General features: G+C 41.5%; 1 protein-coding gene across 2 annotated transcripts in view; it reads left to right on the forward strand.

Annotated features, from left to right (window-relative positions):
- SYNJ1 (synaptojanin 1) overlaps window positions 1-18,743 on the forward strand; it is a 47,347-nt gene that overhangs the window by 15,146 nt on the left and 13,458 nt on the right. For both annotated transcript variants that reach the window (XM_062515266.1, XM_062515268.1), the window contains exons 9-22: window positions 254-335; window positions 1,547-1,699; window positions 4,722-4,887; window positions 9,142-9,333; window positions 9,707-9,791; window positions 10,815-10,955; window positions 11,300-11,492; window positions 12,702-12,860; window positions 14,806-14,962; window positions 15,292-15,409; window positions 15,518-15,733; window positions 16,362-16,440; window positions 17,446-17,608; window positions 18,237-18,443. In XM_062515266.1, the coding sequence (XP_062371250.1) occupies window positions 254-335; window positions 1,547-1,699; window positions 4,722-4,887; window positions 9,142-9,333; window positions 9,707-9,791; window positions 10,815-10,955; window positions 11,300-11,492; window positions 12,702-12,860; window positions 14,806-14,962; window positions 15,292-15,409; window positions 15,518-15,733; window positions 16,362-16,440; window positions 17,446-17,608; window positions 18,237-18,443 (2,111 nt within the window). The remainder of the gene's footprint in view (window positions 1-253; window positions 336-1,546; window positions 1,700-4,721; window positions 4,888-9,141; window positions 9,334-9,706; window positions 9,792-10,814; window positions 10,956-11,299; window positions 11,493-12,701; window positions 12,861-14,805; window positions 14,963-15,291; window positions 15,410-15,517; window positions 15,734-16,361; window positions 16,441-17,445; window positions 17,609-18,236; window positions 18,444-18,743) is intronic.

The following is an 18,743-nucleotide window of genomic DNA, read 5'->3' on the forward strand; positions in this document are numbered from 1 at the left end:
GGGAGGGTTGGGAGAAATGGAAGCAGAAGGACTAATGTTATTTATTTGCAGAAAATGCCTGAGCTGTGCTCCGTGAGCACTTGAAGCTCAGCCTCCATTGCTGCCACGTTTATAAATGCCCTGGTGGGGCAGGAACTTCCTACTGGCAGTGCCCTGATGTAGTGCCCTGGCTCAGATCTCCCTGTCTCCACTGAGGGGCTGTGTTGAACAGGTTACTGCAGCTGTTTGCTCTCTGCTGTTGTCCTTGTCACAGATCCCAGAGCGGCACTGTCAGGACCAACTGCTTGGACTGTCTGGATAGGACAAACAGCGTGCAGGCCTTCTTTGGCTTGGAGGTAGGAACCCCATGCAGCTGCTGCTGGGCACTGGGCTGAGAAAGAGGTGCCACCTTCCCAGGGAGGGCAGGTGAACTTCTGAACTTCTCCTAGGTGGGTTCTAGTGGGAGCTGCCCCTGTTCTGACTGCCAGAGGGAAGGCCTTCAGCACATGTGAAAATGAGAAAATACGGGTGCTGGAAGGTCAAGTCTAGGAAAATCATTATCCTTCTGTTTGCTGGATTTTATTTTGTTAAAATGCTCCTCTTAAGAGGAATTCCTGTGAGAACTTACAAGACATTGCTTGTAGAGCACACAATTCTAGTTAGGGAATATGCGGTCATTGGCTGCTGCATTAGCGCAAGTTTTCTATGGTATAAGGATATCTTTCTACACTCTTGATGTGTAGAGTACTTACCTGTCAAACTTAGCTTGGTAGCTCTGTTTTTATCTTTCATATCCTTTTAGGAACTGTATAAATACAACTTTTTTTTTTTTTTTTTAAACGGGCTGTGCCAGATTTTTCAGCAATGAGAATTAAATTACGATTTCAATTAAAGTGTGAGAACTAAAAGCATAAAAGTAATTAGTAAGAAGGGAAATGGTTAATCCTGAAGAACTGCTTCCTTAATTTTAAAATTCTGTTAAATGAGATTTATGAATTCTTACTTGATTTCATCCAGTAGGTACTTAAAATAACAGGTACTGAGCTCTAGATGGCCCCCTAAAAGTATAAGAACAAGCACCCAATTTCTAAAACTTGTATATTTCTTCTTAGTTTTGTTTTGAAGGTTTCCTTTTGTGTCTTTCATTGATTCAGAATTTTGCCTTTGTCATTTTGCGTCTATTATTCGAGGCTCCTTGCTGTCAGGCACCCTAAGATTTTAAAGATTTTTTTAAAAGCTCTTGAAAATAGCTTTTGTTTTTAGTTTGGTGAACTTTAAGATGAAAACATTTGCAAATTAGCTACCTGATTTTTTTCCTCTATTACTACCTATCCTCAAAGGAAAATGAAGTGTTGGTGCTAAATTGCAGTTATGATGCAGCCTTTCAAGCATGATCTGGTGAGCATTTGCTCAGAATGGTTCGTATAAACCAAAGATTTGTGGGGTTTTGTGCATGTATACTGAAAAACAGGATGTGCCTTCTAAGAAATGTATTTCAACTGGGGTTTTTGTTTGCTTGTTTCTGGTTTGGTTGGGTTTTTGCTCATGTTGTCTTTACCTGTTACAGATGCTAACAAAACAGCTGGAGGTATTGGGATTAGCTGAGAAGCCTCAGTTAGTTACTCGCTTTCAGGAAGTGTTCCGATCCATGTGGTCTGTGAATGGTGATTCTGTCAGTAAGATTTATGCTGGAACTGGAGCCCTTGAAGGAAAAGCAAAGGTAAAGTACATCTTCTCAAATACTTTGACAGTGTTCAGTATGACTTTTAATGAGTTCTGCCATGTAAATATAGCAACGATGAGATTTTCTCTAAAAAATGTGCTCTTAGTAACCCTAAAACAATCCCAAACAAAACCCAACCAACCAAAAAAATTAACTTAAAACGGTTGGTTCTGTTGATAACCAGGTTGTGTTCCTGTACATCCCTTCCTAGCCATGCTCCTGCCTCCCACGTAACACCATTGTTTAGGAAAGGATGAGGCTCAAATCTTCCATTTCTTTAGAACGTAGCTCAGAAAAATGTATATTCAAATCAGCTTTAGTTTTGTTGAGTATTTTTACTTTTCTCTCTGTACCTCTTCTGCTATTATTTCAGCCCCATTCACTATATCTCCTTTTCTAGTGTGTTTGATGGGATGTTGCTCGCGTTTTCAGTGTTTTATAGTGTTAGTACACCAGTAGCCTGGTGGGTTTTCTTTGCACGTTTGTCCAGCTTTTTCTTATTAGTTTTGCAGTTAGTGAAAAAAACCCCAAACTTTGTTTCTACCCTGCTTTCTAATGCTGTGAGAACAGTTCCGTGCTCCATGACAGTGTAATGTTTCTCTTCAGCTTTTGTCTTGGGTGGTGCCTGAGTTGTTCCCATTTTAAAATGCTGTCTTTTGGTTTTTTTCCCTCACAGTGTTGCTTCTTTGTTTCCCTAATCCTGTGCCAGGTGATACCTGTCAAGACAAATGTTGACCCCTGGCAATTTTTGCCCTTAGTTCCTTCAAGAATGTCTTTTCACACTGTTCTTTGTGCTAAAGAATGTGCTGCTTCTCATTCCATGTTATATTCTATGTACCCATAGCAAGCTGTTTTGGATTTTCCATCATTTGTTCATTCACACTGTGCCAGGGTCCTTCTCTGCTCATGTAGGAGGTATCACAGCAAAATGCACAAAACCAAAAGAATCAAATAACCTTGTTGCTTATTCTGCCCCTTGACTGGTACATACAAGCCTTCTTCATTTGGGAATTGCTTGTATTTTACTATAGAGTGAAATTGGGTTCAATGTGTTTGGTTGTATTTTCTTACAAAAATGTCACCTAGACTTCCAGGAAAACTGCAGTGAGTATTTTATGGAGTGTCCCCCCTTGTCTTGGCTTTCCCATTCAACCTTCTTAGTTCCTTTTCGTAAACTAATAGTTTTCCATTTCGTCTGGTTCATTTGGCTGTGGTTGTTTTTTGGCTTTTTTTTGCTTTTAAAAAGGCATTTAATGTATTTACATTTTCATTTCTAATGTTTTAAAACACAGAGTAGATGTTCTAGTTCCAGTTTTTTAAACCACAACCGTACATTTACTCTGCTGTCTCTGGAATAATTCTGGATCCCTGCCCTGGGACAGCTCTAATTAGTACCATGTCTCATAAATCAAACCAAACTTCTCTGACACGAGTCCCATCTATTCAAAAGAGAATCTTTAATGATTGCAAAGCCATACAATACTTGCTCCTGTTTCAATTAAACCTGACTCAGTATGTTTTTGAGTACTCTGAGTATATATTTTGAAATGTTGTTTTGAAGTTGCATTCTCATTTCTCAAATGACAAGTCTGATGCCTGAATTCTTCCATTTCTTACTTGTCAGTTTGATTCTTCAAAGACCGAGAATACTTAGAAGTTAAAATACAGAAATTTCACATAGGAGGAAAATCTTTAAACCTTAAGTGTGTTAATATACATTTCTATACTGAAACCCAGTTCTTTTTAAAGTATTATAATACTCGTTCCATCTAACTCCTTACCTGCTCTTTCTTTTGCTTTCTCGGGGTTCCTTTCAATTAATTGCCTGATAATGGGAATGGTGAGTGTGGTTTTTGGGATCATCAGTTGTTCGTTGTCTGCCAGGAAGGGAGTGCATCCTATCACAATCCCATTGCAATAGAGTGCTCCCTACAGCTCATCCCCATTGTCTGCCAAAGTCACTTAGCCTTGCCTAAAGAGTACCTTCTGTCTCGTTGTCCGGTGCAATCCATAGAACTAAATCCTGGGGTGGTTTTGTTAAGCTTTTGCCTTCTTTCCACATGCATCTAAGGGGCTTTCATGGACAATGCAAGCTGTAAACTTGGATGTGTTTTTAATAACAACACAATCCCTCGCAGCATCCCTGATGGATCACAGTCTGTACTTCATGTACCTGCAGCAGTGTGTGTTCACAGACACCTCACAGGCAAGGCACATGCAGCAGCACTTGGAATCGGAAAGGTTTTTGTGTGACCAAATCAACACTGCCAGGTTTGGGATGGAGTGCCAGACTGCATTCTGTGTTAGTGGCATTATCCTTGAGGTGTTTGTGACCCTGGGTACACTTGCAGCAGCATGTTTTCCTTGTCTCTTGTTTAGCCCAGCTGGTTGGACACAGTTCCTCCAGACTGCAGCTCAGTCAGTCCCGAGCGCGCAGAGACGGTGTCTTGGGGAAGGGGGTCTGTGTTCCTTCTGGGATGCTGCCTAACACTTGCATGGTGTTCCTACAAGTTAAGGGGGGGGTCTTAAGTCGAAGCTCTCTGTTTTTAACATGGATATTCCAGAATGTGTATTCTGGACTCCTAGGTGCATAAACATATACATTCACGTCTCATGGCATTTGGTCTCGAGTGCTTGCTCATCTCTCACTATTTGGGGAAAAGCCCAAAATCCCTGTCATGGTCTAAACATGGTGCTATATCAAATTAATTTTTAACGGCCTAGATTTTAGGGGGAAAAAAATTGCTCCCCTCCCTGCAGTATTTTATTTTATTTAATTTCATTTTAAACTGCTTGCTAGATTTACCTTGTAGGTATTACTTTGTTTTTTAGCGTTTGGGGGAGGGGGAAAAGCACATGTAGCACAGTAGGCTCAGACCACTTGATTTAACACTTTAAGAAGGAAGTTGCCTTAGCCCTTAAAATCATTAGCACAATTTACGTGTATCTACTGAATGTTGCCAATGTTTTGTGAGCAGTGTCCGACATAAAATATTTTATACGTGTTCCTCCCTAACAGGCTGGAAAGCTGAAGGATGGTGCTCGTTCTGTGACCAGAACGATCCAAAATAACTTTTTTGATAGCTCCAAGCAGGAGGCCATTGATGTTTTGTTATTGGGAAATACCCTAAATAGTGATTTAGCAGATAAAGCACGGGCTCTCTTAACCACCAGCAGTTTACGCGGTATGTGTCTTTCAGGATTTTAATCTCTGATAATTATTTGGTGTAAGAAAGCTGTACAGAGTTTGTTTTCAAAGCACTGTTGGAAAGTATAAATGCTGTTTTATGTTCTCTTGGCTTATTAAAAAAATAAAAGTTACTTCTGCTTTGCTAATAGTGCCAAACTAACGTGCTGCAGAAATTGCTTTACCTGTTTATGATTTGTGGGTGAAGTTCCACGTCAAAACTAGAGAGATTTCTATAAGAAACTCTGCTTGTGCAGAGCAGCCACGTGAGTCTTGGGGGGTTTGGTACCAGGAGGGTGGCTCCCCTCATGAGAACAGGGTGCTGAACCAGCATCCTGTATCACCAAAGAGGGGTAGCCTCTGTGGTCCCCAGGACTGCAGTCAACCCATCTTCTGCAGGTCTGGTGGACAAGAAAATAGTGGGTCAGTCATAAGGCTGTGTTCAGTCCCCTCCTAGGACATCAAAAATACAGGAGCTCATATTTGGGCAAAGAAGGAACTTGAATTTGTGTCTTCCTTCCAAGATCCCAGGTAATAATGTTCTGGATTACTGCAGTTTTTAGGGATTAATAACATTCTGAGTTGGTTTTTTTTCCCCCCTTCTTCTGGTGTCACACCTTAACCTAGAATGAGGAAAATTATGTCAAAACTTCAGTGCAGATCTGTGGGTCAAGAAGAAAATCATTGCCCAGTTGCAGCCTTCGTCTTGAGGGTCCACATCTTCATCTGATGTGGAGTCCAAGGGAGTGTTTTTGTCCCATTTGTGTAGCACAAGGTTTCACGTTATTGTTGCTTTGCTTATATCTGAAAGCTGCTCAATGGGCATCACCTCAAAATTAGTTCAAATTAGTTTTCATTTCTTCTCACTTTTTCCGGGAGTACAAGCTGTCCTTTCCGTATTTGCAGCTCCCGACAGCTGAGGAGCATTAATCTCTCTTCTCTGAAATCTCTCTGCATTCTCTGCTGGGTGGCAAGGTAACCAGTGGGGTACTTCAACATGAGTGAATCCATTTTTAATAAAGGAGGAAGAGAGAATTTGCTAATCCTCTTGTGAAACTTGGTTGATTTTGCAGCATAAAACATGTGCTTTGACTGTAAAAGGTTTTGTGCAATAATTTGTGTATTAACAGCATGTTTTCTCACACATTGCTGGAAAATCGTAAAAAAGCAATAACTTATTTGACTAATCTTTTCTTGTTTCCCTCTTACTGCATCCGTAGTTTCAGAGCAATCATTACAATCAGGTATAGTATAGTAGAGTAAGATAATTTGTAAATACCTAACCAGCTGTTGTTGTTGTCCTCTGGCTTTTCTTGTGTCTGTTTATGTAATATGTGGCCATGAGCTCACATTTTCCTGGTGCTGTTTGGGTCTGGCATTCTTGTGCCCTAACATCCTTTAATCCAAGAAAAGTGAGAATATAAGAGGGGGAAAAATGTTGCAGTTGAGCTGGGGTGCGAGTTAGGAAATGAGGTAACCAGTTCACAGGGTTTTATTTTTTGCATGTGCTCTGACTGTAAAGGAATTTTCCTTTTTCTCTGATTTGGAGGCCTCTGTATTTTTGCTTGATTAGGATAAGAGGTGAAGTTCTTCAGTGTAATTTGTATATTCATCTTGCTGCTGGAAGGCTCCACATGCTCGTGTTCTTGCAGGAAACTTGTCAGCGGCACAGCACTTCATGTTCTTGTTCCTAATGCTCTTCTGTTCAGATTTTATTGTGTGTTAGCAAATTTGAGTGGCCTTTACATTTGCCAGTTTTGTGGGTTTTACTCTACCTACTTAGCTCTTGGTGAGTATCTAAAGAATGAAATCTGAGTTACAAGTAATGTCCGTGTGAAATGAAGTGATTCACTGGCATTTTGCCAGAGTAACCAAGTGCTTATTGGAATGGCTGTTTGCACTCTCACTGGTGGTATTACCTTCTGTCTTAGAACTCTGGAAGAAGGGCCAACTATTTTTATATATTCATAAGTTATTGTTGTTATTTAGGTCTAAGTTTCATTATTTGAGTGCCTATTTTTTAAGAGTTATAAATCAACTGGTTTTTAGCATTGCAGGGTTTCACCTGGGTACGAATTGCATATATGGAAATATTCCAACAGGAATTTGGATGTTGGGGTAAAACAGATCTGTCAAGTTCCAACAGTTCCACTCACTTGCACAGAGTATCCCAAAAATAATTTTAAATTAACGCTCCCTTTGTAAAACTGATTTCTAAATTTCTGCTTGCCCAGAACAGCAGCAGCGGTCAAAATATTTTTGCGGCAAATAACAGAAAATGTAGCTGGTTGGATTTCCTATGTTGTAGAGTGAGGCGTAGTTCTACTGAACAGATAAATAACTAGAAACTGGTAGGGAAATGAGAGTCTCAGGACCTCTGAAAAAAACTTGGTTCACTGGGTGTTTTGGAAAGCAGTAGAAATTTTTATTTTAATTACTCTTATTTATAAGAAGAGTCATTCTACAATTTAGGAAGACTGCTAGTTTAAAGATGCAATTTTTTTGTTTGTAATAAGCCTGTTGTCAGCTCACTTCTAAAGTTAGAGCCTAACCTGGTAAGGCTTTTCACATTAGGGTCTCATAACAGCATCAGGAGTTCAACAGGCAATAGAGACATTTTGCAGCTTTTAAAAGCTGCTCAGTAGCAACTGAATGCTTTGGAGTCACTACAAATGCAGCTGAAGTGCAGGAAGTTTTCCAAAGCAAAAGATGGAAGCCGAGAGGAGGAAGGTCCAGGCTGTGCCCTTGGACTTGCTCAGAGTGCTGCAGAGGCTAATCTCTGCAGGCCTGCCCAGCTGCCTACGGTGCTCTTTGGGTTCCTGGGCTTCAGCATCCTTGGGATGATTTGGGTTTTGGGATGTGTTGTGGCTGCAGCGTTGCTGGGATTGTTTCCCTTCAGCGGTGGGGCCTGAGGTAGCTCCTGTTTCCACCCTCTGTGGCCTTTGGGGCATGTGCTGGATTTGTGGCTGGAGTCACCTGGGATGTGGGTCAGAGGCACACCTGGGATTTAGCTCTCCTGGGGGGCCCAAGTGTCCTGTTGGCTCCTTGCTGTTTTTCTAGGCTTCATTTCCCTGCATTTTGATGAGGAAAGCGTGGTCCCAAGCACGATGTGCTTGAAGCACCCCCAGGAGACACCAACCAGTTCATTGTCTTTTCTATGTGGTTGGCCCATTTGTGGATGTATGGTTTGTTCCATAGGGAATAAGGGAAGGCATTCACAGCCAACAAACACAATATATTTTCTTCTCTTGCTTCCAGCTTTTATCATACCCAATAGGGATAGAGTATACCTGATTTTTGTTTTAACCAGGTAGCCAAGATGACAAACTTAACGAGAGTAAACTGAAAAGACAACAGCAGCTCACCAATCATCCTATTTGGGGAATTTAAATGAAAATGCTGTTCCCAGTAGCTGACTTACTTTTCAAGACAGCAACAAGTGAAGGGAAGAATTCAGTGTAATATTGTTTATACGGTTCTTTTGGACTCTGATAACCATGAGAACATTAAAAATAGGTACATTAATATAACTTAGGTCAAGTACCTGACCATTGAATCAGCTTTTTTCTTTCTGTGTTTCTCACAATGTCCTTTAGATATGGGTCATTCCTCTCTTCATCTGGCAGATGACAACAAGGCACAGTGAAAGGCTGATGGGACAGAGAAATCAGTTGAATAATTTTGAATCCCAGCCTACTGTCCTCACTAAAGCAGCTCTTTAGGAATTCAACTGACCTAAAAATAATTCAGATTTGTGGCTTAGATGGACGTACTCTGATACAATGATGTGATGAAATTACATACCTTCTCTGTTTTAGTACTTGTAGTGTACCAGCAACTTTTACACTTCCAGAGAAGACTGTAAATCATATATCTGCATATTGGTTCTGTAATGGAGATCAGATTTCTTAAATTTAATCTGCGGAAATGAGGTAGATATCCTTGTTGATATGCACGGAAAGCGATGGTTTCCTTAGAGAATCACGGGTGTGATGAAAGAACAGCAGATATTTATAAAACATGGAAATAGTTTCCTTCATGTATTATTTCTCTGTATATCATTTTGAACAAATTGCTGCTGTTTTTAAGTCAGTGTCTTACCCACACAAGTAATATGTCTCTAAGGGTACTTTGCCCTGGGAAAGCTGCGTTCCCTGGGCTTTCCACGGTTTAACTTTGGCTGTGCGCATACACTGCCAAGTTTTCTGAAACATTTGCTATAAAAATAATATCTTCTCCAATGTTTTTGCAGCATCTGTGAAAGTACTGAAGAGCATGTGTGAGAATTTCTATAAGTACGCAAAACCGAAAAAAATCCGAGTCTGCATTGGGACATGGAACGTCAATGGGGGGAAGCAGTTTCGAAGTATTGCCTTCAGAAATCAAACCCTCACTGACTGGCTTCTGGATGCACCAAAGTTAGCTGGGATCCATGAATTCCAAGGTAGGATTTGTGTTCTGTCATTACTTTTTCTTGGATACTCTGTTTTTTCTAAGTAGATTACGAACATTGGAGAAGGTATCACCAAAGTGTAGAAACTGTGTAAGAAGGGACTGTAAAGATCCAATGCTACCCCTTGCCATGGGCAGGGGCACCTTCCACTGTCCCAGGCCGCTCCAAGCCCCAGTGTCCAACCTGGCCTTGAACACTGCCAGGGTATATGTGTGTGTGTGTGTGTGTGTGTATATATATGTGTGTGTGTGTATATATATGTGTGTGTGTGTATATATATGTGTGTGTGTATATATATATATATGAGGTATTGATTCTTCATTTAATTAGAAACAAGAAATAATTTTTCCCTATTTACCTCAAGATCGCAAAAACAAACCTGTGGACATTTTTGCCATTGGATTTGAAGAAATGGTGGAGTTAAATGCAGGAAACATCGTGAATGCCAGGTGGGTGATCCAATCCACACGGTACCAGTTTGGCTGGTAATCACCTTTTTCAAGTCATATGGTATTTAAAATTTTGGTTTCTCAAGTGCTTCTTCACTGTGTTCTTCAGTTACTGCATCTTGTGTTGCTGAGAACAGCAAATCCTGTGAAATCTTTCCAAAATCACGTGTTGTTGGTATGCTGTTATGTTACAGGCTGTGATCTGTATAAAGGAAGGCTTCCTTCCATACTGTTTTCACTGCCGTTCCATGTGCTGCAGGGATATATTACTGTGCAGTTGGGATTTTTTACTCCTAGCAGACTGAGTTATGGAAATACATTCTTCCCAGTGGTGGGTCTTAGCAGTGATAAATGTGTGTGTAGTCCTGGGACCCTCTTCCCATTTTCCTGTGTTTTCTCTGCTTGCTTTTCTTGTTTCCTGGTGTTAGGGAAGGTTGAACTCATCGGGAAGAGTGCCTAAAGCCTATAATGCTGTAGCCTTTGTGCAGATTTTGTCTTTTGGATACCAAGTGTCAGCTTGGCATCCCCTAGTTTCACCCTAGGTGTAGCTAATGCCATTCCCAGGCCTTGTATTTTTCATTCCTACCTGCTGCTGGCTCTGAAAACCACAGTCTGTTAGGTCTCTAAGGCTATTTTGTCTTCATCTGAGACTGTGGACAGCTGTTTTCCAATACTGACTGAGCCCTAGGCCAGGAAGTAACTCTCTATAACAGTTCTTAGGTTTTGCTCCTCTAGTCTAGGCTCATAAATGCAGCAAAGATAGCCGTGGCTCCTAGAGTTGTCCGTGGTGCAGGGAAAAGTGAGGCAGCATCTGTAGAGGCTGATTTTGAAACAAGGATGTCATGACAGTCTAGAGCCTGTGTCTGCTGGGAGGCACTTGAGCACCATTCCCAAGCTGGCTTTGGTTTGTAGCCTCAAGGTTTACTGGAGGTTCTTGGGCGTAGCTTTGTCAGCTCAGTTGCCAGCTAGAAACCTGCTCAGTTTGGTTTATTTCCAACCTGGTGTTTTGAATCTCACCTCCAGCACCACGAATCAGAAGCTCTGGGCTGCTGAGCTGCAGAAGACCATCTCCAGAGATTACAAGTACGTGCTGCTGGCTTCAGAGCAGCTGGTGGGCGTGTGCCTCTTCGTGTTCATCAGGCCCCAGCACGCTCCCTTTATCAGGTCAGTGAGTCCAGCGAGCTCCAGCCTGGGTCACCTTCCGTTGCCTTGTGCTGCAAGTTAACACCCAAACATCCTCAGAGCCACGTGGGGCTCTGCAAGAGCTGCTCCACCTTCTGGTGAAGTAGTTGAGGGAAGTTCTTACAGCTGAGCTTTTAAATGCCTCATTGATGGCCCAGAGAGCTTGGAAAGCTGAGGTTTTATCTTGTTACTGCTCAGTGGCTGCTGGAACTTTTTAAAACTGCCCTGTGGCTGGGAGAACAGTGTGTCCCTCCCAGCCCAGTGTCCCTCTCAGAGCCATCTGTGCCGGGTTCCCGGAAGGTTTAACAGTTGTTTCGTTATTTCAGGGACGTTGCTGTCGATACTGTCAAGACTGGCATGGGAGGAGCCACTGGGAACAAAGGTGCCGTGGCCATTCGGATGCTGTTCCATACCTCCAGCCTCTGCTTTGTGTGCAGTCATTTTGCCGCAGGGCAGTCCCAAGTCAAGGAGAGAAATGAAGACTTTGTAGAAATATCTCGCAAGCTTGGTTTTCCCATGGTAAGCAGGGTGTTCAGACTCCATAACAAATGCTAAGTGAAACTTTGGAGCTCCAGCAGTGTCATCCCGAAGCTCCACTTGTGTTTTCCCCCCTCCCCAGTTTCCTGTGGAAGGCAGATTTCCTCAGGTTGGAGATCTCAGGGATACTAGAGTTCCCACAGTATTTATTCAAGTAGAAGGCTGCAGGAAGCATAGACCTTGCCGGTGCAGTGATGGAGGTGATGAAACGTGAGCTCACTTGGCATTTGGAATCGAGGGCGTAGCACGGGAAAGAGACCTTGTAAATCCATGACATGCAGTAGAACTGTAGGCACAGGAGACCTGTGCCTTTTATGTGAAAAAATCACTGGGAAACAGCACTGTTCCCAGTACACAGGCATGATTCTGTGCCGTGTTCTCATTATCAAACAGCAAGTTGAAAATGTTATCAGTGCAACAAAATGCTTCCTTGCGATTTAAAGCTATTTTCAATGTTGTCATCAGACTGTAATTTGTTAATTTGTGTGGCACTGTGCAGGATCTGCGGCATCTTATTTTGGGGGGGGTTATATTCTAAATTTGTCCCCACTGTCATGTTTCAGTCTTCCTAGCAAGTTCTATATCCAACAGTTTCCTAAAGGCTGCTGTTTTCAATCTGGCAGTGTATCTGCTTGGTTTTACTTATGGGCAGTGGAAAAATCAAAACAAAGGGGGAAGTAAAAGTTCTCACTCTAAGCCCTGGGCTTTGTTTAAACTAATAAAGCCTTTATGTTTCTTTCTAGTGATGAAAATCAGATGTATCTGAAAAGTCTTCAATTAAATATGAATGATAAAATTCTGGATTTGCAATTTGTCAGGAGACTGCCACAAAGTCCCAGTGGGGTGTTTTGTTCTCTGACACAGGCAGCAGCCATTGCCATTGAGCAGACTTCTAAAACAAGAATAGGAAGATGAACAATTTTAGAATCCAATTCAGTTGATCTGTGTTTCTTTCAAAATGGAAACTCCGCAGGAAATGTTACCTTTTTTCGTGTTCCGTATTTAAACACCACACTGGTGATTGTGTTGTTCTAACCATAGGGACACGAAATTCTAGGCTGTATGTCAGTTGTCTCCATCGCTCAGAAATCGTAGCTATTTCACAGCTAAAAACTGAATTTCTGAACCTGGAAGGAGTACATTCGTCACTCAGTTGTTTTTAACTCCAGTGTGTGCTGTGTTTTTTTGCAGGGAAGGATGCTCTTTTCCCATGACTATATTTTTTGGTGTGGGGACTTCAATTATCGAATAGATTTGCCCAATGAAGAGGTGAAGGAGCTAATACGACAACAGAACTGGGATCCCCTCATAGCAGGAGACCAGCTTATCAATCAGAAAAACTCTGGACAGGTGTGTTTAAACATCACCATACTTGAAAATTCTTCAGGTTTTTTACTGGTTTTAGCAATTATTGTGATGCTCCTGTAAATCTGTCTCCTCAGCATGGAGTTTTCTAATTATAGTATTTTTCTTTTTGTCAGATGTATCTATTTAAAAAGAATATTTGTCATGTTTGGTAATGTTACTCTTTAGTTAAATTTGTAATAGGTCTAATGCTGTTACTGTTGGGAAAAGGAGTAGTCCAAATGGCATCTTTTTTATTTACAAGGAAAACACGGAATAACAAAGAGTGAAGCAAGCTGCATTTTTTTAGATTTGTCAGGTTTCTTGCTGACTCTTTGCAGCTCTCTGTGGGAAGGCTGGGTGTGGTAAAAGGAGAGACAATCTTCTGTGGTTGGTTCTGTCTGCTAGCCAGCACTTTGATCACAAGCAGTGCTTTTGCTGATTTAGAGTTCCCTTCCATTTGTGCTGCTATCTTGTGCACCAGAACAGGAGGCAAAACGCTGGATATTTTTAGTCTCTATTTTGTTAACAGCTGTTTCCTAAAGAAAGCAACATGTTACATTCACATGGGCAGCCAGCATTGATTTTCTGTTAAGTGGATCAGTACATGATGTGTAGGGGTTTTGGAGACATGTCCAGCAGTTATAAATCTGGAGAGATCAATGGAAAGTGCCAGTATATGAAAAGGACTCCTGGCTGGGGGAGCAGGAGTAGCATTGCGCTGATGGGGTTCTATTTCATGATTCAGAAGCTGCTGGCTGGGTACCAGCCCTGTCCCTGGGGGAGCTCTATGGCTGTGGCAGCTTCACCTCTGTACCTGCTGCCCAGGAAAGGTGTTTACATAGCAACTGGCTTCAGGAAAGTAGGTTAGAAAATAATTACTGAAGGCAAACTAATTAATTGTCTCAGAAGTTGTGTCATGTCTAGCATTCTGACATTGACCTTCTACTATTGACTTTTACTGGATTTCAAATTGTATTTCCAATAAAATACAGAAAAGAGGGTCAACCTGTCTCTTGATGCAGATTTGACTATAAGATCCACGTTAGCTTTTTCTTTCATACATCTCTGAAGTTTAGGAAAGATGCCCATAGTAGGTTCACCTCAATAATAGAGCTGACTGAGTTAGCAAAAGTGTTTTATCTTGTGTCCAGTTTAAACACTTAATGAGTGAGAAGCTCGCTTTGAATGCATTGAATGTATTAAGGATTTTTTTTTTTTGGTGTTTGTATGGGTTTTTATTTGTTTGTTTTGGGGAGGGTTGTGTGTGTATTTTTTTGTTTTTGTTTGTGTTTTGTTGTGGTTGGTTGGTTGGTTGGTTGGTTTTGTTTGTTTGGGTTTTTTAAATCCTATTTATTTGAGGGGGCATCTTGTGTCAGCTTTTTTCTGGAAGTGTTCGAGGCCAGATTGGATGGCACCCTGAGCAACCTGGTCTAGTGAATGGCATCCTTGCCCATGGCAAGGGGTTAGAGCTGGGGGATCTTTTGGTTCCTTCCAATCCAAACCAGTGTGTGAGTCTGTGAATTGGTGAGGACATTTGGCATGTTCAGGTAGATAAAAAGTAAAGCTGAATTCCCAACTTTTGCTGACACAGGAACAAGTAAGCACCAGATTAAAATGCCATGTTACAGCATCAGTGTTCAAGGTGACCTCCAGTTGGTAATGACATTGAAGGAACAATAGATTCTTCGTAAACCTGGGCTTAAAGATACTACTGTTGGCATACTTCTGTTCTTTGATGATTGTCTGGGTCACTATTTAGTCATAGTGTCAACAGTTTTCAGCAGACAGAATGTGGAGATGAATGCATTTTAACAAACAACAAGTTGTTTTGTTTTGTTTATTTTATTTTATTCAGAGGTGCTTTTACAGTGTCGTCAGTGTTGGAATAGAGAATTCAGATTAGTTTTGAGCTGTTTCCCATCTGTTTCTGTCCTTTGTTTTTTTACAGATTTTTAGGGGATTTCTGGAAGGGAAGATCAATTTTGCCCCTACATACAAATATGATCTGTTCTCTGATGACTATGACACCAGTGAAAAGTGCCGCACACCAGCGTGGACAGACCGGATCCTCTGGAGGAGAAGGAAGTGGCCCTTTGACAGATCAGGTGTGAGGGTTTCCCTCATTGTCTGCAATGGTCTTTTTAGGTGACTTAGAGGGTCTGTTGAGTGATGTTCACAATGCCAGCGCTGCTGAGCTCCGGTTCCTGGCTTGGTAGGAGACAGAACACTTGTCAGAGATGTTCAGTAAACGCAGTGAGGGTGAAGAATGGGCCACGAATCAGTTCCTGACATTTGAGGAGTGGAGAAGGAACGTGGGGGGGAGGGAGCTGTTCTGTAGGACACTCAGTTTGGATTTACTTTCTTTGCTTTTTGCAAATAGCACGTCCTTGCAATCACTGTGTTTTCCCTCTTTTATTTTCACTGCTGATTGTAGCTGAAGACCTGGATCTCCTGAATGCAAGTTTTCACAGTGACACCAATGTCCCTTATACATGGAATCCTGGCACTTTGTTGCACTATGGAAGAGCAGAGCTGAAAACATCTGATCACAGGTTCCAGTTGAATTTTATACATTACTTCCTAAGATGTAGTGTTTATGCTGTGTGTTTTGTTGCTCTGATACTCTGCTGACTGGGTTTTCTTGTCTACTTTTATCCAAGGCCCGTGGTTGCTCTGATTGACATTGACATATTTGAAATTGAAGCAGAAGAGAGACAAAAAGTGTATAAGGAGGTGATTGCAATGCAAGGACCGCCTGACGGTACTGTGATGGTCTCCATCAGAAGTTCTGCAGCAGAAGAAAACTATTTTGATGATAACTTGATTGATGATCTTCTTCAAAAATTTGCAAGCTATGGTGAAGTTGTACTTATAAGGTTAGAACAAAAACTTCTTACTTTTAATCTCTGCTTATAGAATCATGGAATTGTTTGGGTTAAAAGGGATCATCCAGTACCACTTGCTGCCATGGGGACACTTTTCACTAGACCAAGTTGCTCCAACCTGGCCTTGGACACTTCCAGGATCCAGGGGCAGCCGCAGCTGCTCTGGGCACCCTGTGCCAGGGTCTCCCCACCCTCCCAGGGACCAACTTCTCCTCAGTATCCCGTCTTAATCTTCTGGCAGTGAGAAGCCATTCCCCCCCCTTGTCCTGTCTGGACTTGGACCTGCTGGATGAAGTCCAAAATTCATTGTTCCCACCAATTCCCTGAGTTATTTCCTTAGCTAGCTTTTCAGTTAGGATCTGCTTCATTGTTAACGTTGGAATTTCAACTTAAATGTCTTTAGAAATCATTTTACATACCTGTATGTGTCTCAGTTTTCAGACGTGATTTTTCCAGATACTCCTAGTTTTGGGAATTTTATGCCAATTTTGTATTCTAGAATTAGGTTAGTAGTTTTAAATGAACTGAAAATGAGGGTGTTGCGTTTTCATTAGGCTGGCAATTGTACTATTAAGTGTTGTGGTATTTTGCTGGTTACTGTTTCCAATGAACTTGGCAGGTTTGTGGAAGACAAGATGTGGGTAACGTTTTTGGAAGGAAGCTCTGCTCTGAATGTTATGAATTTGAATGGTATTGAGGTAATGTAAAAATGACTGAACCTTTGCATAGCAAGAGAAAATGCAGCTTTTTTTTAGTCTTCTTGAGTGGGTTGGATTTTTTGTTGTCTTTGGTTCTTACGAGTTTTTTCTGTTCTATATTAGACTGTTGCATATTCTTATTTTTGCCTTTTGAGAGCCACATACCAGTACGTTGAGTTTCAAAAGTCATATAAAAGAAGTATCAAACTTAATTGATTTTTAGGAGGATTATATAGGAGTTAGAGAAATGAAGATCTCCTACTGAGAAGCATCTTCATCGAATGAGGCGTTTGGGGTTTTTTATGATTTAAAAAGCAGATTTTAGTTTCCTGAATGAACCATTTTAAAGTCTTTATAGCCCGCAGTTATCAAAAATTTAACACTTCTGTACTGTATACTCTGAACAAAGCTCAAAAATTCACCTTGCCTTGATTTCTGTGCGGTCAGTGTTTAATCTTCGTGAAAATGTAACCTCTGACATGCAAATCGTTACAAGTCTGTGGCTGTTAAGGCTTAGAATGTGTGTTGTTTACAGATGGATCCTTGGATCTGCTCAGATGTCACTGGCAGTTCAGGGGGTCTGGGTGGAATGGCAGTTGGCAGAATGAGGACCTGCTCTGTGCCAGCCTCTAGAAATGACTTTATGCATGTAGTTTATAAGCAAGTCTGTTTTTCTTTTTAATTAGTAGTGTTTCTGTCAGAGTAAAGGAGCCAGAAGCTTTCTGTTTAACTGAAAAGGAGAACCGTAGGAGATGAGTTGCTAGTTTTTCTACCAAAAAATAATATTTCAGTGGTTGTAATGAACAGTTTAAATTCCATAAATGTAGTTACTTATCAAAATGAAGTGAAAATGGGAGTTATTTTTGTTTAGTTGCAGAAATTCTGATAACCTTATTTGTGATACTTTCAGGAATTACTTTTTTCTTTTTAAATCTAAAATGCTGAGCTTTAATATTCCTATTCTTAATGACTTCTGTTTTGTGCGTACGTTTTTTGGCAATTCAGCTGCAAGGAAGGATTATAAATATCAACTTGAAAAATCCAGATTGGATCAGAAGTTTGGAAGATGAAATGAATCTAGAGAAGATTAATATTGGGCTGCCTTCATCCACAAGCTCCACTTTGCTTTGTGAAGATGCTGAGGTTACTGCAGACTATGATATGGAAGGTTTGTTGAGATAAAGCATTCCTTACTTTGAAATGCTTACAGTCCTAAATAATGTGGTTAATTTCATGCAAATACAAATACATAACAGATTTATGCCCATCTAAAACAGATTAGAAATCACATTATTTCCAACAGTGTCTCGACAATCTGCTTCACTGTCGTCTACATTTAAATATGTTTTAAATTGACATTTTACTCTTCGAAAGGGCATCCATGTTGAGCCCTTTTTTTAAGCACCATTCCACCTTTTGCAGGCAGAAGTTATTACAAATAATAGATAGCTTGAAATCCCCTGCCCAGCCTTCTGAAGAACAAGTCAAGCTTGCCATATTGCAAACCAAGGAAATAACCCGTGAAGCTAATTGTTTCTTAGATTAATAGGCTTCACACTTGCCACACGGTTAAAATTACTTAAGGTATATATATATATATGTGATATACATTACTCCTTTGAAGTATTTTCAACTGGTTTGAATACACATTTGTTCTTTGTGTGGAATTTTGGGACGCAAGAATCGTACTTTGGTTGCTGAGCTGATTCCTTGGAACTCTGGGGCTTTCCTTGCGTAAAATGCCATGCCCAGAATCAGTTTTTACATGCTTTTCTGCTCTGGGGCTTGTTCTTTAGGAGACATCGACGACTACAGTGCCGAAGTAGAAGAAATCCTTCCTCAGCACCTGCAGCCAACGTCGGGCTCAGGGCTGGGCACCTCTCCGAGCTCTTCCCCACGTTCCAGCCCCTGCCAGTCCCCGACGCTGTCGGATGGACCCGCGCTGCCAGCGAGGCCCAGCCAGGCTCCAGGAAAAGCCCCCGGGCCTCCTGCGTCCGCACCCGGTGAGTATTGCATGGCTCCACCTCCTCAAGGGCTGCCGTGCCCAAGTTCTGCTGCATCCGTGGCGTCTGTGGAGCGCCGCTCCGCCCCGGTCGCACTCTCAGAACGCAGCCCCTGGCAGCGCCCGCTCCTGTCGGCTCCCAGACAGAAATTGTAATCAGCACCTTTGTCCATTGGGAGCACAATAGGAAAACTCCTGTTTACACACAGCCTTTTTTAAAATGGGGAAGTGAGCGTGTGAACGCAACCATGGCGTTCGGAATGGCTTCTAATTGAGATTTGTTTTAACTGCTCAAATGCCT

The sequence above is a fragment of the Cinclus cinclus genome, chromosome 2 (genome assembly GCF_963662255.1).
Source record: "Cinclus cinclus chromosome 2, bCinCin1.1, whole genome shotgun sequence".
Taxonomy (NCBI): Eukaryota; Metazoa; Chordata; class Aves; order Passeriformes; family Cinclidae; genus Cinclus; species Cinclus cinclus.